Here is a 20297-nt window from a genome sequence, read left to right on the forward strand (position 1 = left end):
ATGGGGCCCGGCAATCTGTTTTGACAAACACTCCAGGGGGTTATGATGCCTGTTAATTTGAGAAGTACTGTTTCCCAAGTGTTTTGTCTTTTTTAAAGGCTCAGAATATTATCACTTTAGGAAAACCATTAAGTTAAACCCAGGAAACTCCCAGATCACTCAGCTGAGAGAAAAAAGCAAAGTAGATCGACATCCTGATATTGTATTAGCACGTCAGTAACAGTTCTGTTCACAATTTCTAACCAAATATATCCGCGTTCATACCTTATATTCAAAGTAACAGAAAATACGGCACTATGGCCAATCAGGGGGCTTTTTTTGTGTTTTTTTTGGTTTTTTTTGGTATGTGAAGTGAATCAAAATTTATTTCATCAGTCAGATTATGAGAATAACGTGACTCTTTCCAATTGAAAATGCTGTATTGCTAATTCATTTTAAATGTGTATATTTTTGTGCTTTAGTATTAATTATAAATGGCCTTGCCACTTTTCATGTATCCGTTTTCATTTCGACTTAGTACATAGTCAGTCTGCTTTAAATATTATCTTATTTGTCCATTCTTTGAATGCTAGCATCTCTTTGTAACACAGTTTAATACCAATAAACCAGGAGGCAGTGACAAGGGCTTATTGTCTGTTTTTGGGCTGGGCTGCTTGCAGAGCTGCAGAAGGCCTTCTGAAGAAGGTAAAGAAGTTATTTGGTGAGTCCCGAGGGAAAAACGAGGAAATGGAGAAGGGTCTCCAGGAGATATTGGCAGGCTACAAAAACAAAGTTGATGATGCTTGGGACTTGTTGAGAGAAGCCATGGAGAAAATCAGAGAGGTTAATCGCTTATCTGCAGCAAACCAAAAAAACATGACTGCTTTGGAGGTAAGTCATAGGGATTTTCATCTGAATCTGTAGAGATGGGGGGATGGGGGGATGGGGTAGAGGGGTGGGGATTGAACATGGCTGGATAAGTCAAGTTGATGCCCATTTACCCAAATCAAGAACAACTCTGAAAGGAGACTGCTAAAAAGTAGAACAGGAAATGATGTTTAAAAAAAAAAAATCAATGATCATTGCCATAGAATCAAATAAAATTTAGATAAAATATTGAAGATTCTGAGGACTGTGTGATACAATGGGGCCTTGATCTTAATGACAACTGTGTCACTTTCTAGAAATACATCTTGGACAAGGCAACTGAAGTCTCTAAGTCTCAGTCTTCAAACTACTCAATGAGTGCATTATACTAGAGCACATCCAAGGTATCTCCTAGTACTGACCTCATATGATTTTGTAACCCATGCACCATTGCTTAGACATCTAGCTTCCATAGATCGCAGAAGTACCAACTATTCCCTAATGGAATCTGGTACATTGAGAGTCCAGTGCTTGGTAAGATTTTGGTTCTCTTTTTCTTTGCAACGTGTTCTATGCAAATGATATTTTAAAAGAGATCAAGTCTGAGTTATTTCCCTCTTTTTCCTCACAGACAAGAGATAATTCTCTCCCCAAGAAATGATGGGCAGCTTCTGCCTTTTTTAGACAGCTGATGAGGCTTGAACTAAAACAGATTCTTCCTTCTTTTCCTCCCTCCCCTCCCTCCATCCCTTCCTTTTTCTCTTCTTTCCTCCTTCCCTTCCTTTCTTTCTTTCCTTAATATTTGACATGGCAAATTGGGCACTTTTCCTAAGAGTAAATTGAGCACATATGACAGTACAACCTGTATTTGGTATTTAAACAACAGCAATAATATATCCCCAGAAACAAACCTACCTTTGCTGTTTTCAAAGTATTTAACCCCAACAGATCTGAAAACAGCAGGAGACCTCTATCTCTTCTAGGGTATCCTCTCACCTTCAACTATAAATGAACACTCTCTGGCGTATATTATGCTTTCAAAAATGTTTGTGGAATGGCAGTTGAATAGAACAAATCTGGATTTCTTTTCATCTACTCATTTCTTTCCATTTTCCTTTAGATTAAAAAGTAAGAGGATGAGTTATTTTTTTAAGATTTTAATTATTTATTTGAGGCAAAGAGCAAGAGAGAGTGAGCACGAACAGGGTCGGGTGTGCAGAGGGAGAGGAAGAAGCAGACTCTGCACTGAGCAGGGAGCCTGCTGTAGGGCTCGATCCCAGGACCCTGGGATCACGACCTGAGCCAAAGACAGATGCTCAACCGATTGCACCACCCAGGTGTCCGAATGAGTTAATTTTTTTAAACTATCCATTTCTAGTCCCTCTCCTGGGATTTATCCCTGTCATTTTGATGGAAGATTGAGGAGGCTCACTTTTTTCTTAACCGAGGTATCTAATCTTAGCCAATTTGGAGTCTACTGACATGCTGGAAATATTAAAGAAAAAGTACCATCTAGTGAGGCAGGATGCTGGACTACTGTCATATCCCCAGCACCGGCTTGATTCATCCTGCTCGGTGACACCCCAGTGGTGTAACTTACCCAGAGGTGCACCTCTCCATTTTATGGCAACAGTTTAAGAAATTAAAATTACCTGTGTGGAAAGCATAATAAGCATTTGGGAAGTATTTCAAGAAGAGTTATAGTGGTGCAGTAAATGGTCCTTTCAGCTACTCCTTCCTTTTAGTGATGTTTAAAACCAGGAGCCATCATTCTTGGGCGCCCCTAGAGATGCCTGGAGCTTATGTAGTCAGCATTGCGATTCTAGGTGGTCCTTTCTGTATTTTCATTTTATGTGTCATGCTTAACTAAAGGCTTGTTAAAAACTTACTGGAGTAAATAGATAAACTGACTAAATTAACAGGAGTCAGGCACAGTTTACTTAAGATTGCCCGGGCTGATTAGGTTGCTTACAAAGGTTCCTGCTAGACCAGCTAACTGAGAATTACCCAAAGGATTTGTTCAAAGATGGGTTCTCTGAGCTCCCACCCAGAGTGTCAGTTGGTTAGTCTGGGCTGTAGCCCAGGGTTCATATTCTAAAACTCTCCCTAGGTTAATCCGATGTACAAACTGGTTTGAAAACAACTGATACAGCTGCTTATTCAAGCAAATGGATACAGTGGATTTGAAATAGATAACTGCATTGTGCCTATGTTCCCAAAGATGGTGTTATAATTAAGATCCAACTCAAATGTTATTTATTTTAAGGAGATAAGCATGTCTTTAAAAAAATAAAAACACTACTAAGTTCAAGAAATATGCTTAACACAAAAATTTATTATATTAAAGACTGATCCTTATGGGTCCTTAGAACAGCAACATGAACATCAACTAGAAATTGCTAAAAATGTAAATTCTTGAGCCCTACCCCAAACCTGTCAACTCAGAGACTGGGAGTGGAGCCCAGCAACTTGTGTTTTAAAAATCCCTCCAGTGATTCAGATGTAGACTTAAGTTTGAGAACCAGTGATTTGAAGAATAAAACACCATCTCTGATGACTTCAAGTGACTTGTATTTTGTGGGAGGTACACATAAGTAAGTTACTCTCTATACTCTGCAGTAATTATCATGGAGCTAAGTAAAAGAAGGTCATCTAAATCACCTGGGTTAAGGAGGGCTTCACAGAGGACGTGGTAAGTGTGCTGAGTCCTGAATGACAAGCACTAGTTAGTCAAAGTAGAAAAGGAGGAACAGCCCAGAAATAGGGAAAACCATGTGCAAAGACATGAAGGGGAAAAAAGAAAATGTAAGATACTTGGGGGAAAATTCAGTGGTTTGATAGGACTAGAATGAAGACTGCATGGAAACGAATGGGGGATAGAGAGCCAGAGAAGACAGACAAGGTCCAGAACTTGAGGAATGAAAGACCAAGTGCATTCGAGATCAAGTTAGGGAATTTGGATCTTATACTGAAAACTATCATTAACAATTGAAATATTGGAGTCATGAATTAACGTTACATTTTGGGAAATTTGTGAGTGGTTCATATAAACTGGAGAATTAGTTTTGTGTTAGGAAATAGTGTGGTATAAGGCTAGGAAAGTAGGCAGTGGTAATATTAAGTGTCTGTCGGACACCTTTCACAGCAAGATGCTGTTGGTAACCAGGGTGCTTGAGATGAATAGGAATGATCCCTGGCCTCATAGACCTTACAATTGAGGCAGTTTAACCTTTCACAATGCATAACACTGTGATTAATATGGGCTAGGAGCATCCACAAAAGAGTCACGAAAATGGTGACATCATAGCAGAGACTGAGAGAAATGATGGTGTCGCATGAGCGCAGATGCAGAGCTCTGCAAGGAAGAGGTGATCTTACAAAATGTCAAAGAGAGCCATAAATTTGCCCAACTCCGGAACTGTGTAGCAGAAGATGGCTCTGGAAATAGCATTTGGAGCTAGATCATAGAAGTCTTTGAATGCAGCCTTCTGGAGAGGCACGGGCTCAGAGGCACTTCCAGTGATGGAGAGAAAGCAGAGGGGACTATATGCCTGGTGGCCCTGGAGAATGCGAGCCATTCAATTTTGTGAGGAAGCATATACTGAATAGTCAGTCCCCAAATTGACCATTAGAAGGTTGCAAAAGGAAGGATTCGAAGAAAAGTAGTTAGTTGCTAGACAGGCAGGAAAATAAGCTGCTGCGAGTTCTTAAGCCGTCCACCCCACCCAAAAAGGTTTTAAATTTAAAGAGCTCTGGAATGAATTAAGATCTAACTAGAAGGTAAAGGTAGAAAGGTAATCAATTTTGGTCTTCAAGTGGAATCACTGAATAGTTATGCTTATGGTGTACTTTGGGAGAAGAATTCCCTTTATACATGGGCCCCCTTTTTGTTCCTTGAATGCTTGCCGCTTTCTCCCTTAGGTACTTTTTATCCTACATCATTCTCTATCCATTTCCTCTATTTACTTTTGTGACACTCAGAATTATGTTAAAAATATTATTACATTAATTTACTTATTCATTTACTCCCTCCTCCACACAGGCCATGAGGAACACTTCTTTCCTGTCCAGTGTATCTTCAAGACCAAGTACAGTGTCAGGCACAAAGATAGCACAGAATTTTTTTCCAGCGAATAACGTGCCATAAAGCAAAACCAAATGAACGTTACATCAATACTTTTATTAATATTTGGGAGCTCCAGATATTCATCTCTCCTTGTCTCAAAGCTCGTTTCCATTAGAGACTAATTTGAAAATTAGCCACCTCTGAAATCTCCCTAATCTCTGGATTATCATTTCTGCTTTAGTATGATAAAGAACACATTTTGACCTTTGCATAACAATTGTTTCCCTAAAGTGACTCAAATAGAGCTTTTGCAAAGATTCTTTCACTACTTACTTGAAATGAGAATGGATATAGCTCTTCACCTAACATACACATGGAAATATTCTCTCCCTCCCATTGGCACAGCATTTTAAATTAATTTGATTCATGAATACAAACAAGTCAGGTTGAAAAGATTATTGAATGTCAGAATATGGCATGACTTTAAATCAATTCATATAAAAGCTAGGGGCTAAAATTGGTAGTATGGAAAAGAATGTCAAACCCTTGGAAGATAAGGTGCAACTTGTAATCAGCAACACCAAGACTACCCCTACCTGTGCTGTCCATGAATAAGACTGACATAGCAGAACTTGCTCTGAATTAGCCAGTGATCGGACTAGCTGAATGATTCAAGTGTCCCCGATGCAAATCCCAGGAATGGACTCGAATTTCATTTATGCATTCAAAAATGTTTATGGAGGAAACGTTTCTAGGTCCTGAAGGTACAGTGATATATAAAGACTGTCTTTATGACGTTTATATTATAGTGAGGGAGACAGTCACTAGACCAATAAGTAAGTATATACTGTGGACATAAAGTCTAGAGCTGCATCATAAGTGACGTGTTCAGTGATATTACATGGTGTATTCAGTATGTTATGCTTCATCAGTTAGGGACAGTTCAATAGGCCTTGCATTTCCACTGGTCCCTGTACTGTACATGCATCTTACGATGAACTGGTATCACTGATTTTCATTAAGTAACAGTGCTTTTAGCAACCGTGAGAAGACGCAAACGAGGTGGCTCAATCTATACAAAAAATAAAATAACATTATTTATGTTTCTGTAGTTTGTGGCCATCTTATAGAACAGAATTCAGATAAATGAGTGCCAAGACAAAATAAAGTAATTATAAGTTGGCAATTACATCATGTTTACTGCGTGCTAGGCTGTGTTCTAAGCCAGTTCTTTTCAAATTTTACTGTGTGTATCACCTGGGGTTTGTGTTAAAATGTAGATGCTGAGTTGGTAGTTCTTGAAAAGGCAGTGAGATCGTTTATTTCTAATACCCTTCCAGGTCCTGCTGCTGCTGGTCAGTGGACCACATTTTGAGAAGTGAGAGACTAAGCATTTTGCATGAGGCTAAATACTTGCCCCAGTTTTTCATAGCTTGTGAGTGGGCAGAGCTGGGATCCCAACCCAGGCAGGCTAGTGCCTGCCTCCAGTTTGTAATCACTGTACCATGGCATGTAGAAAATATTTGGGATGAGGATGACTGCTGTTTTAGAGAGATGGTCAGAGAAGCGACCAGGAACAGAGCATGGAGGAGCAAAGATGGCAATGGACTGGAGGAGGGCCCATGTGGGAGGGAACTGCAACCACGGAGGGTCACAGGCAGGACTGAGAGGTGTGTGCTCGCAGCCCATTGAGGTGGTTGGTGAAGAGACAGGGAAAGAAGGGTATGAAATCAGTGCTATCCCAGCGCAAATAAGACAAGTGATTTCCATAAGAGCAGAGACCGTGCTTTCACAGCTCAAGACCCAGGCTTTAACAGTAGGTAGACCAGGGCCCAGTCCTTAACTGCATAGTTAGTGTGACCTTGAGCAAATCATTTATTCAGTTTCTTATTCTTTGAAAAGGTGATAAACACAGGACCTGTCCAGTTAGTGCAGAATTTGATGAGAAAAGCCTATAAACGACCTGGCACTTCTTGAGATATAAATGACTATAAAACTAGCATTATTATCTATATCAAAACATAAATGGCAGAGTTTTAAAATGGGTGCCATTAAATCCACAACTTACTGGGAGAATGAGTGGGATGTATCAAGGAAAAAAGAGGCAAAGGTACACTCCAAATAGAAAGATAACAATATTTCTCTCTCGTCAATTTTACCCTTCTAGGCTAGGAGTGAGTCCCATGTAGTTTTGAGACAAGCTCAGCATCAAGGAAGAATTAGAGCTTGCTCTCTTTTTATGGAACAGTCCATTAAGTTTATTCTTCCATGTGTTCATTTCTCTTTTTTTGAAAAGCACTTCCCCTGAGTTCCCTTAAAAATCTCACTTCTTCCAATTTTTACAGAACTCCCCTAGACTACATCTGCCTATGTTTATGCTCAGAAAACACTCATTTGGACCTCGAATCTGGGATGTAACGTCTAGTTCCAGTGTAATTCAGGGCACTACCACATGCTCAGGAATACATATTCAACACTTACACTTGAGTTTAAGATGGGTGTCCATCTTGCTTCAAAAAGAGTTCTTAATTCCTCAGCTAACATCACATAACTTTTCTTCTCTTGGATGACTTTCACATTGGGAGGAAGAAAGTACCTAGATAGGCATTTAAATAAAACAACACTTGAAGGACCGGCCAGGTAGTTTATCATTCTCATCCAGCCTCATCGTCAACACGGCATGTCTTGTTTGCAAAGCCTGTGTTCAGGCAGCTCAAGGAAGTCGGAAAGGAATACCGGGCTGGATAGGGTTTCGTCCAAAGGGCATTTTGATGTTTTGTTCATATTGTACTACAGAAAAAGAAGGAAGCTATTGAACGTGGCAAGCAACAAACTGAGAACACTTTAAAAGAAGGCAGTGACATACTTGATGAAGCCAACCGTCTTGCAGGTGAAATCAACTCAGTCATAGATGTGAGTATTTCATAAAAGCCAAAGTTAAAATAATAATGGCATAGGCTTTCATAGGTGGGAAACAGTGAAAAATCTCAGTAACATAAGCAAATACTAATTTTTTTTTTCTTGTGGGTGTCAGATCGTTTCTGCTTGATTCCATTGTGACTGCTGAGCTCTTGGCAACAGTTAAAACTTCACATTGTTCTCCCAACAGACATGAGTGTCTGTGTGAGAGTTCTCACAACACTCCTATAAACTTGCATTTTTTTTTCCCACAGTGATGAAGGGCATATCTTGTTCCCAGGATAGTTCTTAAAATCCGCCTCAATATTTATATAACATTGGTTAAAAGAGAAATGTAAACCTATAAGCAGACTTTGAATATAGTGTGTAATGCAGTAGACACTGTACTGTATGGCAATAGAAACACATATGGTCTAAAAAATCCTAATGACTATCATTTATGCATTTATACCTACAAAGAAGCATTTTCTTCGAAAAAGATAGTTAGGTTCTTCTTGGTGTAAATTGGCTCCATATATTTCCTAATCTCTCTCGTTAAATAACAGCTTTTATTCTGTATTCTCTTTTTGCTATATTAGTAAAATTGAAGTTTCATAAAAAAGTAAGTGTGTAATTATATCTCCTAGAGAAATTAGTAACTGAGAGGAGACTTGGATTCACTTACTTAAAATGCCCTCTCTTCTTACATATCAGTATGTTGAAGACATTCAAACTAAATTGCCACCCATGTCTGAAGAGCTTAAAGATAAAATCGATGACCTTGCCCAGGAAATAAAGGACAGGAAGCTTGCTGAGAAGGTGTCCCAGGCTGAGAGCCATGCGGCTCAGTTGAATGACTCATCTGCTGTCCTTGATGGGTATGTCATTTGTTGTTGGAAATGTCTGTGTGTCTTGATGCTTGTCCAAAAGTTGTGACTAGCAGAAGTGGTAGAGAATCTCTTTTAAATCTTGATTTCTCTAATTATGAGCATACGAGCTCCATGGCCTTTCTGTGGAAGAGCCTAATTAGGAGGGTCTGGGCAAAGTTCCACTGAATCAGCATCAAAAGTCTGAGTTAAAAGTGGATTCAAATACGGCTTGGTAGGGAATGAACACAGCCCTAGGCTACACTAAGAAAAAATATTTTCTATTCTTTATTGGAGAGCACAGCGGTTGCTTTATTAGCATTTTAAATAATAATGTATAAACACACATTCTGCTTCAGATTCTAGCTTTTTATTTTTAATGAAATCAAAACTATTTATTGTTAAGAGTGGCTTTTGAAAATGTGGCCCCATAGATAGCCTTTAAGTCTTTTTTTTCTCTTTCAGAATCCAGGGAGACACTACATATTCCCCTGTAAAATAACAGCTCCCTATAGCTGGCACTCTTATATGGGTCAGAGGAGGGAGGGTCAAGTGGCAAAGTGTGTTTAACCTATAAATAACATTCTAGGTATAACTGGTAGGCTTCCCCTACAATTTTGGGATTGTCATAATAAATACCGGTCCTATAAGCCCCAAGAATAATTGCCTCAGATCTGTTATTTAATATATAACATATGTAAGGTTCTGTTCCAGGACTTGATATCATTGATACAAAGGAGAATATTAATGTTTGAAGACCCTGAGCACAATTCATGCACAGTTCATTTTATGGTAAACTTTTGCCAATTTAGCATGTAAACTAGAAGTCCACAGATGCAGGCTCCAGGTTCCTAATTAGGGATATGTTGGTCATGTCACCTGAGACAAGCTATTTAACGTACTGAGATTCATTTTTCTTCATCTGAGCAGTACACCTCCCCTAAAGAGATTTTGTGCAATCCATTCCAGTAATAGGGTGCAAGTGCTCTGAAACATAGCATGCTTCACGAATGACCCAAAGGACCATCTCACTGCTCACGGTTGCATGGTGCGTGTGGTTGCAGAAATTTTTGAAGGACACTGTGGGTATTTAAAAATATGTTGGTAATATTTCATAGCCGAATTATTTAGGAATATGAGTTTAAATTGAAAACTATAATACAATAAGTAGCTACCTCATTATGACTTGGAATCATGATGATCTTGGCTGTGATCCTTTGGAAGCCATATTTGTTATAAGTAGAATGTTCTTCATTTGAGTACCAACTGCTCTGATGTTCCTTTTTGGGGTTGATCCCAACAGAATCCTTGACGAGGCTAAAAACATCTCCTTCAATGCCACTGCGGCCTTCAATGCTTACAGCCACATTAAGGACTCTATTGATGAAGCTGAGAAAATTGCCCAAGAAGCTAAAGGTCTTGCGCACGAAGCTACAAAACTGGTAAGAGCTGAATAGTGTTATGTGCTAAGAACGCAGGCCAATCTTTTGGAATAAGTACCTAAAGGAAATTTCTCAAATTTAAATGAGCTCAGGAAAATCCCAGTAAGCTAGAATATTTATTTTGAATTATTTTCAAAGGCTCCTTTTAAATCACATCCAAAATAAACTTCCAGTATGCTGTAATAATAGAACTCTTTTCTCAGTCTCTCACTACTTCCCACTACTGATAAGGGTCTTGAAATTATTGCAGATGCCAAGCAGTTTTGTGCCACCAACTCACAGAAGGAAAACAGTCAAACCTAAGACTCTGGACAGGGAAATTTATTGCTCTTGATCCAAATATCATCAATAAAAAAGTGCCCTGAAAATTAACACCACTACTTATACTCACCCACAAACTGGTTTTATGTGAAGCTTGACTAGAAAGTATACATTTTACAAAACACATGAGATTATATGCTTCTGAACGATTTATACTATTTTTATCAATTGAAACCTGTACCTTCAAAGGAACCTTTGGCTGCTGTCATTGTTCAGAAATACATTTGGAAATAATATTTTAGAATTTGGGGGCTCCAAGTATAGCACATTATCTGAGTAGCTTCAATACTGACAATTCTTCATTCTGTACATTTAGAGCAACATTTCGTAAATAAGTTACATGATACACCTTCATAATACTATTTTAAGTGAAAAAAATAGTTCCTAGGAAGCACATAGTGAGTTAAAATGTTCTAAACTAAATGTTCTGAACTCCTTTGGTCTTCGCATCAGAATTTCAGGGGAAAAAAAAACTTGATTGGATTTTTGTGAATGAAATATACATGAATAATTAGTGTTAAACGGATCAATATATTCTTGGCTTTGGTATTGGACACAAAGGTTTTTTTGGATATTAGGGATAATAAATATATTTACCACACTCTTAGAAGGTTTATTTCATGGTCATAGTGAAAACATCATATTCCATCAGCAAGTACTGTTTGGGTTCCTTTGGGATAAGCTTTAATACCATATGTTCTGTTTATTTCTTATTCAAAATTGTGTTACAGTTATTGCAGAAACTTCCCTATGCCTGGTTATCTTTTCAAAATGAACTTATATTTCAAATCTAAACAATTTATCTTCTCATAATCTTCTATTTTAAAGACACAGATTTCCAAGTTCACCATTTTCATCTGACCCAAGCTTTATTGTAGGACCATTTTTAGCATCTAGCACTGTGTCTGGCAAATGGTAGGCACTCAGAAGGGAATGAATGAATATCATTCTAATTAATATCTTTCAAGTCTATAATCATTTATACCAATCAAAATCTCACTATTGCCATTGCTTCCTCTTCATAAACTTCTAACGTTTTTTTATTAAAGAGCTATTTAATCTCACCCAAATTTAATATTATCACTTTATATATAGAAAACTGTCATCTTTATGCAGGCACAAAATGTTCTCTTTCCTTAACACTGATGCTTGTACGTGGCAATCTAGCCAGCCTCAAACAGGGCTAGGATGAGCTGTAATGCATTGCAACATGTCCTCTTGTTATCATCGTTCCTTCTCTTTTTCCATATCCCACATAAAAAATAATTAAATGTCTCAAAAAGTACAAAATAAATGCTAAAGAGAACCACTTATTGATTAAATGGCTATCTGCAAACTCAAAGAAGACTGATTTGTCCCAGAAAGTTTATTGGACTGAACAGAAACTTTGTTTCATGAACAGAGTAAAGTTTTAATTTTAATGTCATGATAATATAGTTCTGTTTTACTAGAAAATAAATATATTCACCAATCATTAAGTTGAGCAATTACGTAGCTGGGACTAAGCATTCCATATATGTAAGATTTGGTATTATTGTTCGATAAACACGGAAGAGTGAGATTAAGTTTATTATTTATGTATGAAAGAATTCAAGGATAAAAGTACAGAAGAGTTCTTCACTCACTTGAGTCTCTTCCTAAAAAGAAGGAAAAATGTTTTCAGTGAATCAGAAAGGACAAAGAAACAAAGCAGGAATTTGTATGAGGTGAGGAAAGACGTGTTAGACAAGCAATAAAACAATCAATTACTACTGTGAAGAAAACGGATGTGAAATAATGTGAGAAGGAAAAGAAGCATTGAAAATACCGTAAGGACAGAAACAAATGAATGGTAGAAATAACCTCAGAGCATAATTGACAGCATTTTTGAAACAACTTCACTTTTAAAAAATCTACTTAAGTATACCTATCTATAAACACACACATAATCAAGAAGGTCATTGAAAGGAAAATATGAGTGAGAGAAAGTTGATCATTTAACGAAATAATAAACAGGTGGAGGTTTTACGTAATTGAAGATTGTAGTGGAGCAATCCTATGTAAAGAGTAAAGCTGTGTGTCTTGCATACACCATTTATTTAAATATAGAAATAAAGTATTTTGGAAATGTAGACATTATGAAGAAACAAATACTATTTTTCTGTTAGTGTGAGGTGGGATAAATACTATAAAGCACTTGTTTTCCAACACGCAATCTCCAAGATAACCTCTCATTTAGTACCTCTCATTGGTGGATGCAAGGAAAGGAGAAGGGAAATGTGTCACTTTAGAAAAGAGAATATGAAGATGCAGTTATTTTGTTCTAATCTTAATTGCTTTGGGGCTGTAAAAAGTCCTCTGATGATAAAACAACAGAAAATTAAAACTTCAAATAAAAATTCCAGATAGGTGAACTTAAAACCTATATTATCAGCCAAATCAGGTTTTAGAAGTACGTGGACAAATATTTTGTATGCTGCTGGGTGCTTGGAATCACCACCAGAGGCAATAGGCTTCAGTGGCCCTGGGATATAAGGCCCCCGACCGCTGGAAAGGTCTTAGATGCTGTGCACTTGAATATGGTGCCTTCCAATAACAAAGAGCAACAACAATGAAAGGAAGTGTTCTGTAGAGTGCATTCCGTAATTCTAGTTCTCTAAGATCATGAAGAATCATCACATGATAATAATCATACAGTCTCACCTATTCTGCAATGTCATCTTCCTTCCTTCCCTTCCTCCCTTTCTCTAAGTCAGAGGAATGTGCTATGTTGTACATACTTCCATGTAGGAAATTAGGCTGTCATCACCTTCCCTTGGTATCTTGCACTTAAAAAAAAAAAAAAATCACTCTTTTCACTGCCCTGGCAATGGGAGGTTTTCTCGCTTCAGTATTTTGTTCACCCTGGAGTCATTGTCTCAAACACCCCCCCACACACACACACTTTCTCCTCTCTCTCTCTCCTCTCTCTCTCTCTCCTTTTTCTGTCTCTCCCTTTCCCTCTCTCCTCTCTCTCTCTCTTCTCTCTCTCTCTCACACCCCACCCCAACAATATTCATTAATATCCCATAGCCCAGGCTCTCACTTCTCAATTAGTGTCAGTGTTCAGTCTGATCTTCACTAGAATGAGCGTTAGAAATAGAATTTATACTGGACTTCAACTCCAGTACACTGTGTTCTTTCTCTTTAGTCTCCAAATTTAAGTTCTGTTACTTGCTGCAATTACCCATCATTTGAGGGAGCCATAATTCTAAAACTCTTTACCACGGTCTTTTCCAGACATTTCTAGAAAAAAAAATAATATAAAATACAAAAGAAGATGAAAGCAATTTGTGACATTTTTTTTCATAGAAACAAGATTGAGGTAGTAAAGAACAGTGCTCTATAAGCAAGATGTAGGCTTTAGATAAACTAGAGAGATGAGAGGGAAGTCTAAAATATATATATTTTATAGGAGGGAATATACCTAAAAAGTAAGTTTAAAGCCTTGATTCTAATAAATACATGAACTGTTGTAAATGATTTTCTAGTGTTTATTCCTTTAACATGAGGAGAGTAGAAATCCATAGAAATCTCAAAAGGAGTTTTCTCTTGCTTCAGGGTCAAGAATCTAAGGAATAAACTAGATTTTTGTAAATTTACTCTTGGCAGATAGTGGGGAGAAAAACCCTGATAGGAAGCAAGGACGCTAGAAAGGAAAGCCAGAGATTTCTGACAACATGCAGCCTGAATTAATTCAGATCCATCCTGATGTTAGAAATTCATAGAAATGCTAAATAAATTATAACTCCCCAAATTTAATGCAAACTTCATTTTAGAAAGAAAAAACAGAGGAAAATCTAAAAATACAGAGAGAGGTTAAAACAGAATGGCACACTCTAGAGCAGGCATCTTGGTGGTTCAATGAATTTGGAACATAAATATGCATCATAATATCTAGGGGTTGGGATTTTAAAGACCAGGCAGGGCGAGATGACATCACAGACATCACCTGAACCCACAAGAGAAGTCTCTAAGTGAAGGTATGCAAAAACATGAGACTCTGGAACAACTGTCTTCGTTAATGAGCAGTCATGCCTTCTAGCCCAGGAACATTTCTGGAAGTCTAGTTTCTTTTCATGCCCCCAGTTGTGAAAAATGTCTTTCATAAGATGCTAAAATCACAAGCCTATGGATTGAAGTCAATTTATACCATTCATATGGTACAAGACTTTTTAAGCTGAGAAATTAATGGCAGGGGTACTAGTCTTGGCTGTTGAAACCTCTAGAGCATCTAGGAAGATACAGAAACTACTCTGTTTAGATGCACTATAAATAATCAAGTAGGACTGAGGATAGGCAGGCAAAGTACTTAACATGATCCTGAGATTACTGAAAAATCTGAAAGAGAATATTAAATTGTTTCAATTATTAAAACGTTAAAAGAATGAATAGAAAAAAGTGATGCTAGAGGAACTAAAGACTACAGAAATTTGTAAAAGAAGCAAATAAAATGTCTAAAAAATGAAATAGATAGTAGTTAAAATTAAAAATGAATGGGAGGGCCAAACAGCATATTAGTAACAGATAAAAGAATGAGTTAGAAAGAGTTGAAAACATTGTCCAGAATGCAACAAATATGGTAAAATATAAAAGGAGTTTAGGAGGCAAAGGATGCAGAGTGTAAAAAATGTAAGTCTATGAGGAGTTCCAGAAGTTGAAAGAGTGAAAATGGGGAGCAGGAATGGTCAAAGAGCTACTGAAATTTTTCAAGTATTGGTGAAAGATATGATTCTACAAATTAAGGAAAACCATCACGATAAATAAAAATAAGTCCACACCTGAAAAATCACTGTTAAACTTACAGAAACCAAAAAGAAAAAGAAAACAAATCTTAAAATAATCTAGAGAGAAAATACAGATTATCTACAAAGGAATAAGATTCGCCTGTTAGCATAGTTCCCATTGAAGTCGCAATAGAAGTCGAAAGACAATGCACTAACATCTTCATGATATATTATATAATTATATGATATAATATGCTGGTCAGCTCAGAATTCTATATCCTGTTATACCTCATTCAGAGGGGAGGACAAAATAATGGCATCTTCAGAGAAAAACTGAGAGTTTACCAATCCCAGACTCTCACTGAGCGACTATAAAATTCCCTTCAAAAGGAATGTCAACAAAATCAAGGAAATTGGGGATTAAAGAGACAAAGTGACAGAAAAATAGTAAATGTATACAATTTAAGTAAGTATGGTGAAAACCATAATGAAGATAATTACTAAAGGTATGTAATTGCTTTAAAAAGTAGAGCCAAAAGAACAAGGGAACAACATGAAAATGGGCAGATGGTCAGAGTTCGAAGTTTTTAAAGTCCTTAAAATTTTGGGACAAGAGTAAAAAAACTGGTTAGATTTGAACTTTGTTAAGTGTATGTATTAAACATTGAGGATAATTATAGAAGAAGAAAAATAGTGATATTAATCAGAGTTCTCCAGAGAAACAACCAATAGGATATATGTATGTAGGTATGCAGAGATTTTTTAAAATTTGTTTTAAGGAATTGAGTCACACCACTATGGGGGCTGTCAAGTCTAAATTCTGTAGGACAAGCCAGCAGGATGGAGAACTAGTGAAGAATTGATGTATCAAGTTCAGAGACAGTCTGGAGGCAGAATTCCTTCTGCCTCTTTTGGGAGGATCTCAGTCGTTTCTTTTAAGGCTATCAACTGATTAGATGAGATTCACCTACATGATGGAGACTAGTCTGCCTTACTTGAAGTCTAATTACTTGGTAATTAGATCTAAGAGCTACTTTCACAGCAAGGTATAGACTTGCTTGACCAAAACCTGGATACCATAGCCTAGCCAAATTGACACATAAATTTAACCAGAACAAACAGCTGTACTTTCCAAATAAGAGAAAAAAACATGGAGTGTAATTTTCAATCAGTTCTATAAAAGGCCAAAAATAGAAGCAAAAAAAAATGGTATATATAAAACACAAAATATGATAGAATTAAATCTAAATACAGCAGAGTAATTATGACTAGCTGCCTCAAGAAATAAGCCCTGAAAAATCAGTTGCTTACCACAATCCAAATTTCTGTAATATATCCTACCCAATGTGTGTCAGGCAACCCTACTCCATCTCAGAGCTACACCATACCACGGAGACTCCAAGGTTGTCCTGGCAGGGAAAGAGAAAGACAAAAGAGACATGCTTGCTCTTCCCTGCCTTGGCCTGGACCATACCTGGTCTGTTGATCAGGAATAGTCACACACCTAATCTAACTGTAAGAGCGGCTGGGAAAAAGAGGCACATTGAATTCTTGATGAGCATTAACTAGCTCACTTTCAAGTTGTCTTTATAATAAATGCAAACAGATTAAAATGACAAGTTTAATGACAATAATATTTATATTGGTTTAAGAATGTTGAACAAATGCAGCCATCAGTATATGGTGTACACAAAATACCACTAACTCTAAGGGTGCAGAGGACTGAAAAAGAAGGGGTGCAAAGAGATACACCAAGGTCACACTAACCAGAAGAAAGCTGGTATAATAATATTAATAATATAGACTTTATATTTTTTAAAAAAAGAGTTACGAGAGATAAAATCAAGTTATCAGGAAGATTAAAAAATTTTGAACCCACAAAGTCATAATATAAAGTCTAAGAATGAAGGCAAATGTCAAATGAGGAAAATTAACATATCTATAATAATAAAGGGAGATTTTGTCATTTCTCTCTTAAAAATTGATAGGTAGCAAGCAAAGAGATATAAGGATGCAGATTTGAAAAGTACAATAAACAAGCTTACTCTAGTGGTCTTCTAGAATTCTAGATCAATTAGATAATTAATTCTATATGCCCCATTGGATAAAGCACTATGAAACTTAAGGAAAAAAAAAAGAGAGAACCATGAACCAGATTACAAAGCAAGTGTTAAGGAAATCTCAACGCTCCAACAGTACCTAGACTGTATTCTTTGATCACAGTGCAATAAAATTAAAAAATTATGTATAAAGATCATTCCTCAAAAATGTTTTAAATAAAAATCACACTTCAAAGTAATTCATGGGTCAAAGAAAAATATAGTTTGAAATCACAAATACAAAATGGAATCACAAAATACATAACAAAATGGAAATAAAACTACACATCACATCCAGTGGCACTAAAAAGGCAAGTGAAGTTTGAAAAGCAGTTATTAGGAAAGGGTGAGTATTGAACCCAATTATCTAGAGTTTCTGCTCAAGAAGTTCGGAATAATATATAAAGAAAGGAATAAAACTAAAGCAGAAATTAACGACCTAGGGAAAATATTAGGAAGCTGATTCTTAAACAGGCAAAACAAGACTAAGTAAGCAGTGCTTACACATTACTTACGTATATGGACAGGATGAGGAATGGAGAGGGGGACATAACTATAGAGATAATATAGATATAATACATATGAATATACTCGAGTACATGAGCAACTTTTTTCAATTAAATATGAGTGTTTGGTGAAGTGGACGATAAATCTAAATGTACTCAGAAAGAGTAAACTTGTAGAAGACTAGTCATTAAATGATTTGAGTCCGTTGTTAATAATCTACCCATGACAAAATAATAATGTCTACTAAAATTTCAAGGACTCAATATCCAAAACTTTTTAAAGAATAGAAAAGCAACGAAATATTCCCTGGCTTATTTTATGAGTCTGGTATAATCTTGATGGCAGAACGCTGTCCGAAACAGGATCAAAAAGGAAAACTGTAGGTCAATCATAGAGATGTAAAACTTTAAATATTATCAAACTAAATCCACGTATGTGTTTTTAAAGATCTAGACAAATACAGTAAAAAGTTAATATTAGTCAAATATGGATGATGGGGATACAGGTATCTATATTTCTGTTCTTATCAGTATACTTAAATTATTTCCTAGTTAAGTGTTTTAACTAAAATGAAAGTAAAAGGAAATTGAAAATCAGTTCTGCAGGAAGATCTGCCCTGAAAAATATTAAGAAAGTCGTTCTTAAAGGCTTCCGGAAATGAAAGAGCAACCCTCATCCACACACCTACAAGAAGCCCTACGTTTCATTCTTTTAAAATTCATGATGCGTGCATATTTTATTTCCTTTTAAATTGAAAAGAGAAGCAGGAAATTTCAAGCAACAATCCCCTGGCCTAACTTTTCTCACCTCTACACTCACACCCCCAGGACAATCATTGCTAAATCTTCCAACTGTTTCTTCTCCTGTCTCTCTTGATAATATCATTACCATTGCTGTCATGTGATTCATTACTTTAGGGGATTATCTATTTAATTACTGCGGTGTGATACATGACATGAAGTTCATTTAGATGCTATCACATCACATTTCCCTCTCCTGCATTTCCCAGTGTAGGTACGTTACCGTGTTTAGATCCTGAACTGTTTTCTTTTTAAACTTAGGGGAAGGGGCTCAGAGCTTTATTTCCTATTCCTGACTATGATGGACTCCCCACTCTGTAAATGCAGACCTTTGTGCCCTCACCCTGCCTTCAGTTCCCTTTCTTCCTTTCTCCTCCCAACTTCTACCCTTTAACTTCCATATTGTCATATCAGTAACATTTATATTTTGTCTATAACCAGAAGCTTAATTGGAAGCACTTCCTTAAAAGACTGTCTCTGATTGTTTTCAGTGGGGTAAAGCCTGGGGGCCCTTGGTGTCTGGTTGCATCGTTCTGTGCACCCGTGAAGGGGTAAAGAGCACTCTGTTTTGTAAAGATTTGCAGGGCATTATCTATTTTTAGTCTCATGACTGACTCTCATGCTCTACCTCACTTGTGGTTTCTGAGCCTGGTCGCCTTCAGAGCTTGTGCGCCTCCCTCCTGGCTTATCCCCTCCTGAGCAAGGTGAGGGTCCAGTGACTGCGTGGACTGAGGGGGATTAAGCGTCTACCTACCCATGTTGATGTGGTGAGAGAGACGTGTCTGTCCTGCTAAAGTGAAGATTCCTCTGCTGAAGTCATATACTTTCTCTTACCTCCTTTTCTTTATACCATCATAGTTTTAATTCCCACCATCTCCCTGGCACACTTAACTCCATTTTATTTAGTCTCTTGGTACTGTTTTCTGAAAGCAGTGTTTTTTGCTCAAAATTCAGATTTTTAATTTTTTTTTTCAAAATTTTATTTAAATTCAACTTAGTTCACATATAGTGTAGTTTTAGTTTCAGGGGTAGAATTTGGTGAAATTCAGATTTTAAGTAATCCATATTTCAGAGGAGTCTTTTGCTCTCTTCCTATATTTTATTTCCTCGTGGGGAGGGTATGGTTGAGGGTCTCCACTAACCCATGCAGTGGTTGGAGGAGTCAGAAAAAGGCATCCACACTGGGTGAGGTACACCAGAGCACACCGTGCAGTGAGCAGGAAGCTGGCCGGTTGCAATGCCGCTCTGTGCCAACGTTTAGGTCACATATCGACCACACAGCCCCAAGATCCCTGGGCTTTGGAAGCTGCTGAGTTTCTCTGCTTGCCAACCTCCATTGTGCACAGCGGGCTCCCATGCTCTTTCACTGCTTGGTGACTGTGCTGTTTTCTTCCTACTAGCTTTTTCCAGAAAATAATGTTCCCAGAATTAAAATGTAAGCTGTTAATAGACCCCCTAGTGGACAGAAATGTGGATCACCACAACTGGCCCCCAGAGTATGTTGCTCTTTCACTATTTCTCACCCAGGATTCCATGATTTTCATGTAGGTAACCCGTGATACACAGTAGCTGATCACTAAATGTAGATTGCCACCTCCCATCTCCAAACACGAATGTCAGAAATCTGGAATGGCCAGGATGCATCAGATTTTCAGAATTGACAAGATATTTGTATTGTCACGAGACATAGGAAAGTTGATGAGAGAA

The 20297-nt window shown here is 37.3% G+C and overlaps 1 protein-coding gene across 4 annotated transcripts in view; it reads left to right on the forward strand.

Annotated features, from left to right (window-relative positions):
- The window catches only part of LAMA2 (laminin subunit alpha 2), a 599838-nt gene that overhangs the window by 480290 nt on the left and 99251 nt on the right, over nucleotides 1–20297 (forward strand). For all 4 annotated transcript variants that reach the window (XM_087865477.1, XM_087865478.1, XM_045805578.2 and 1 more), the window contains 4 exons: nucleotides 660–870; nucleotides 7709–7825; nucleotides 8525–8688; nucleotides 9980–10118. In XM_087865477.1, the coding sequence (XP_087721603.1) occupies nucleotides 660–870; nucleotides 7709–7825; nucleotides 8525–8688; nucleotides 9980–10118 (631 nt within the window). The remainder of the gene's footprint in view (nucleotides 1–659; nucleotides 871–7708; nucleotides 7826–8524; nucleotides 8689–9979; nucleotides 10119–20297) is intronic.

The sequence above is a fragment of the Ursus americanus genome, chromosome 11, assembly GCF_024610735.1.
Source record: "Ursus americanus isolate L20-20 chromosome 11, mUrsAme1.1.p, whole genome shotgun sequence".
NCBI lineage: Eukaryota > Metazoa > Chordata > Mammalia > Carnivora > Ursidae > Ursus > Ursus americanus.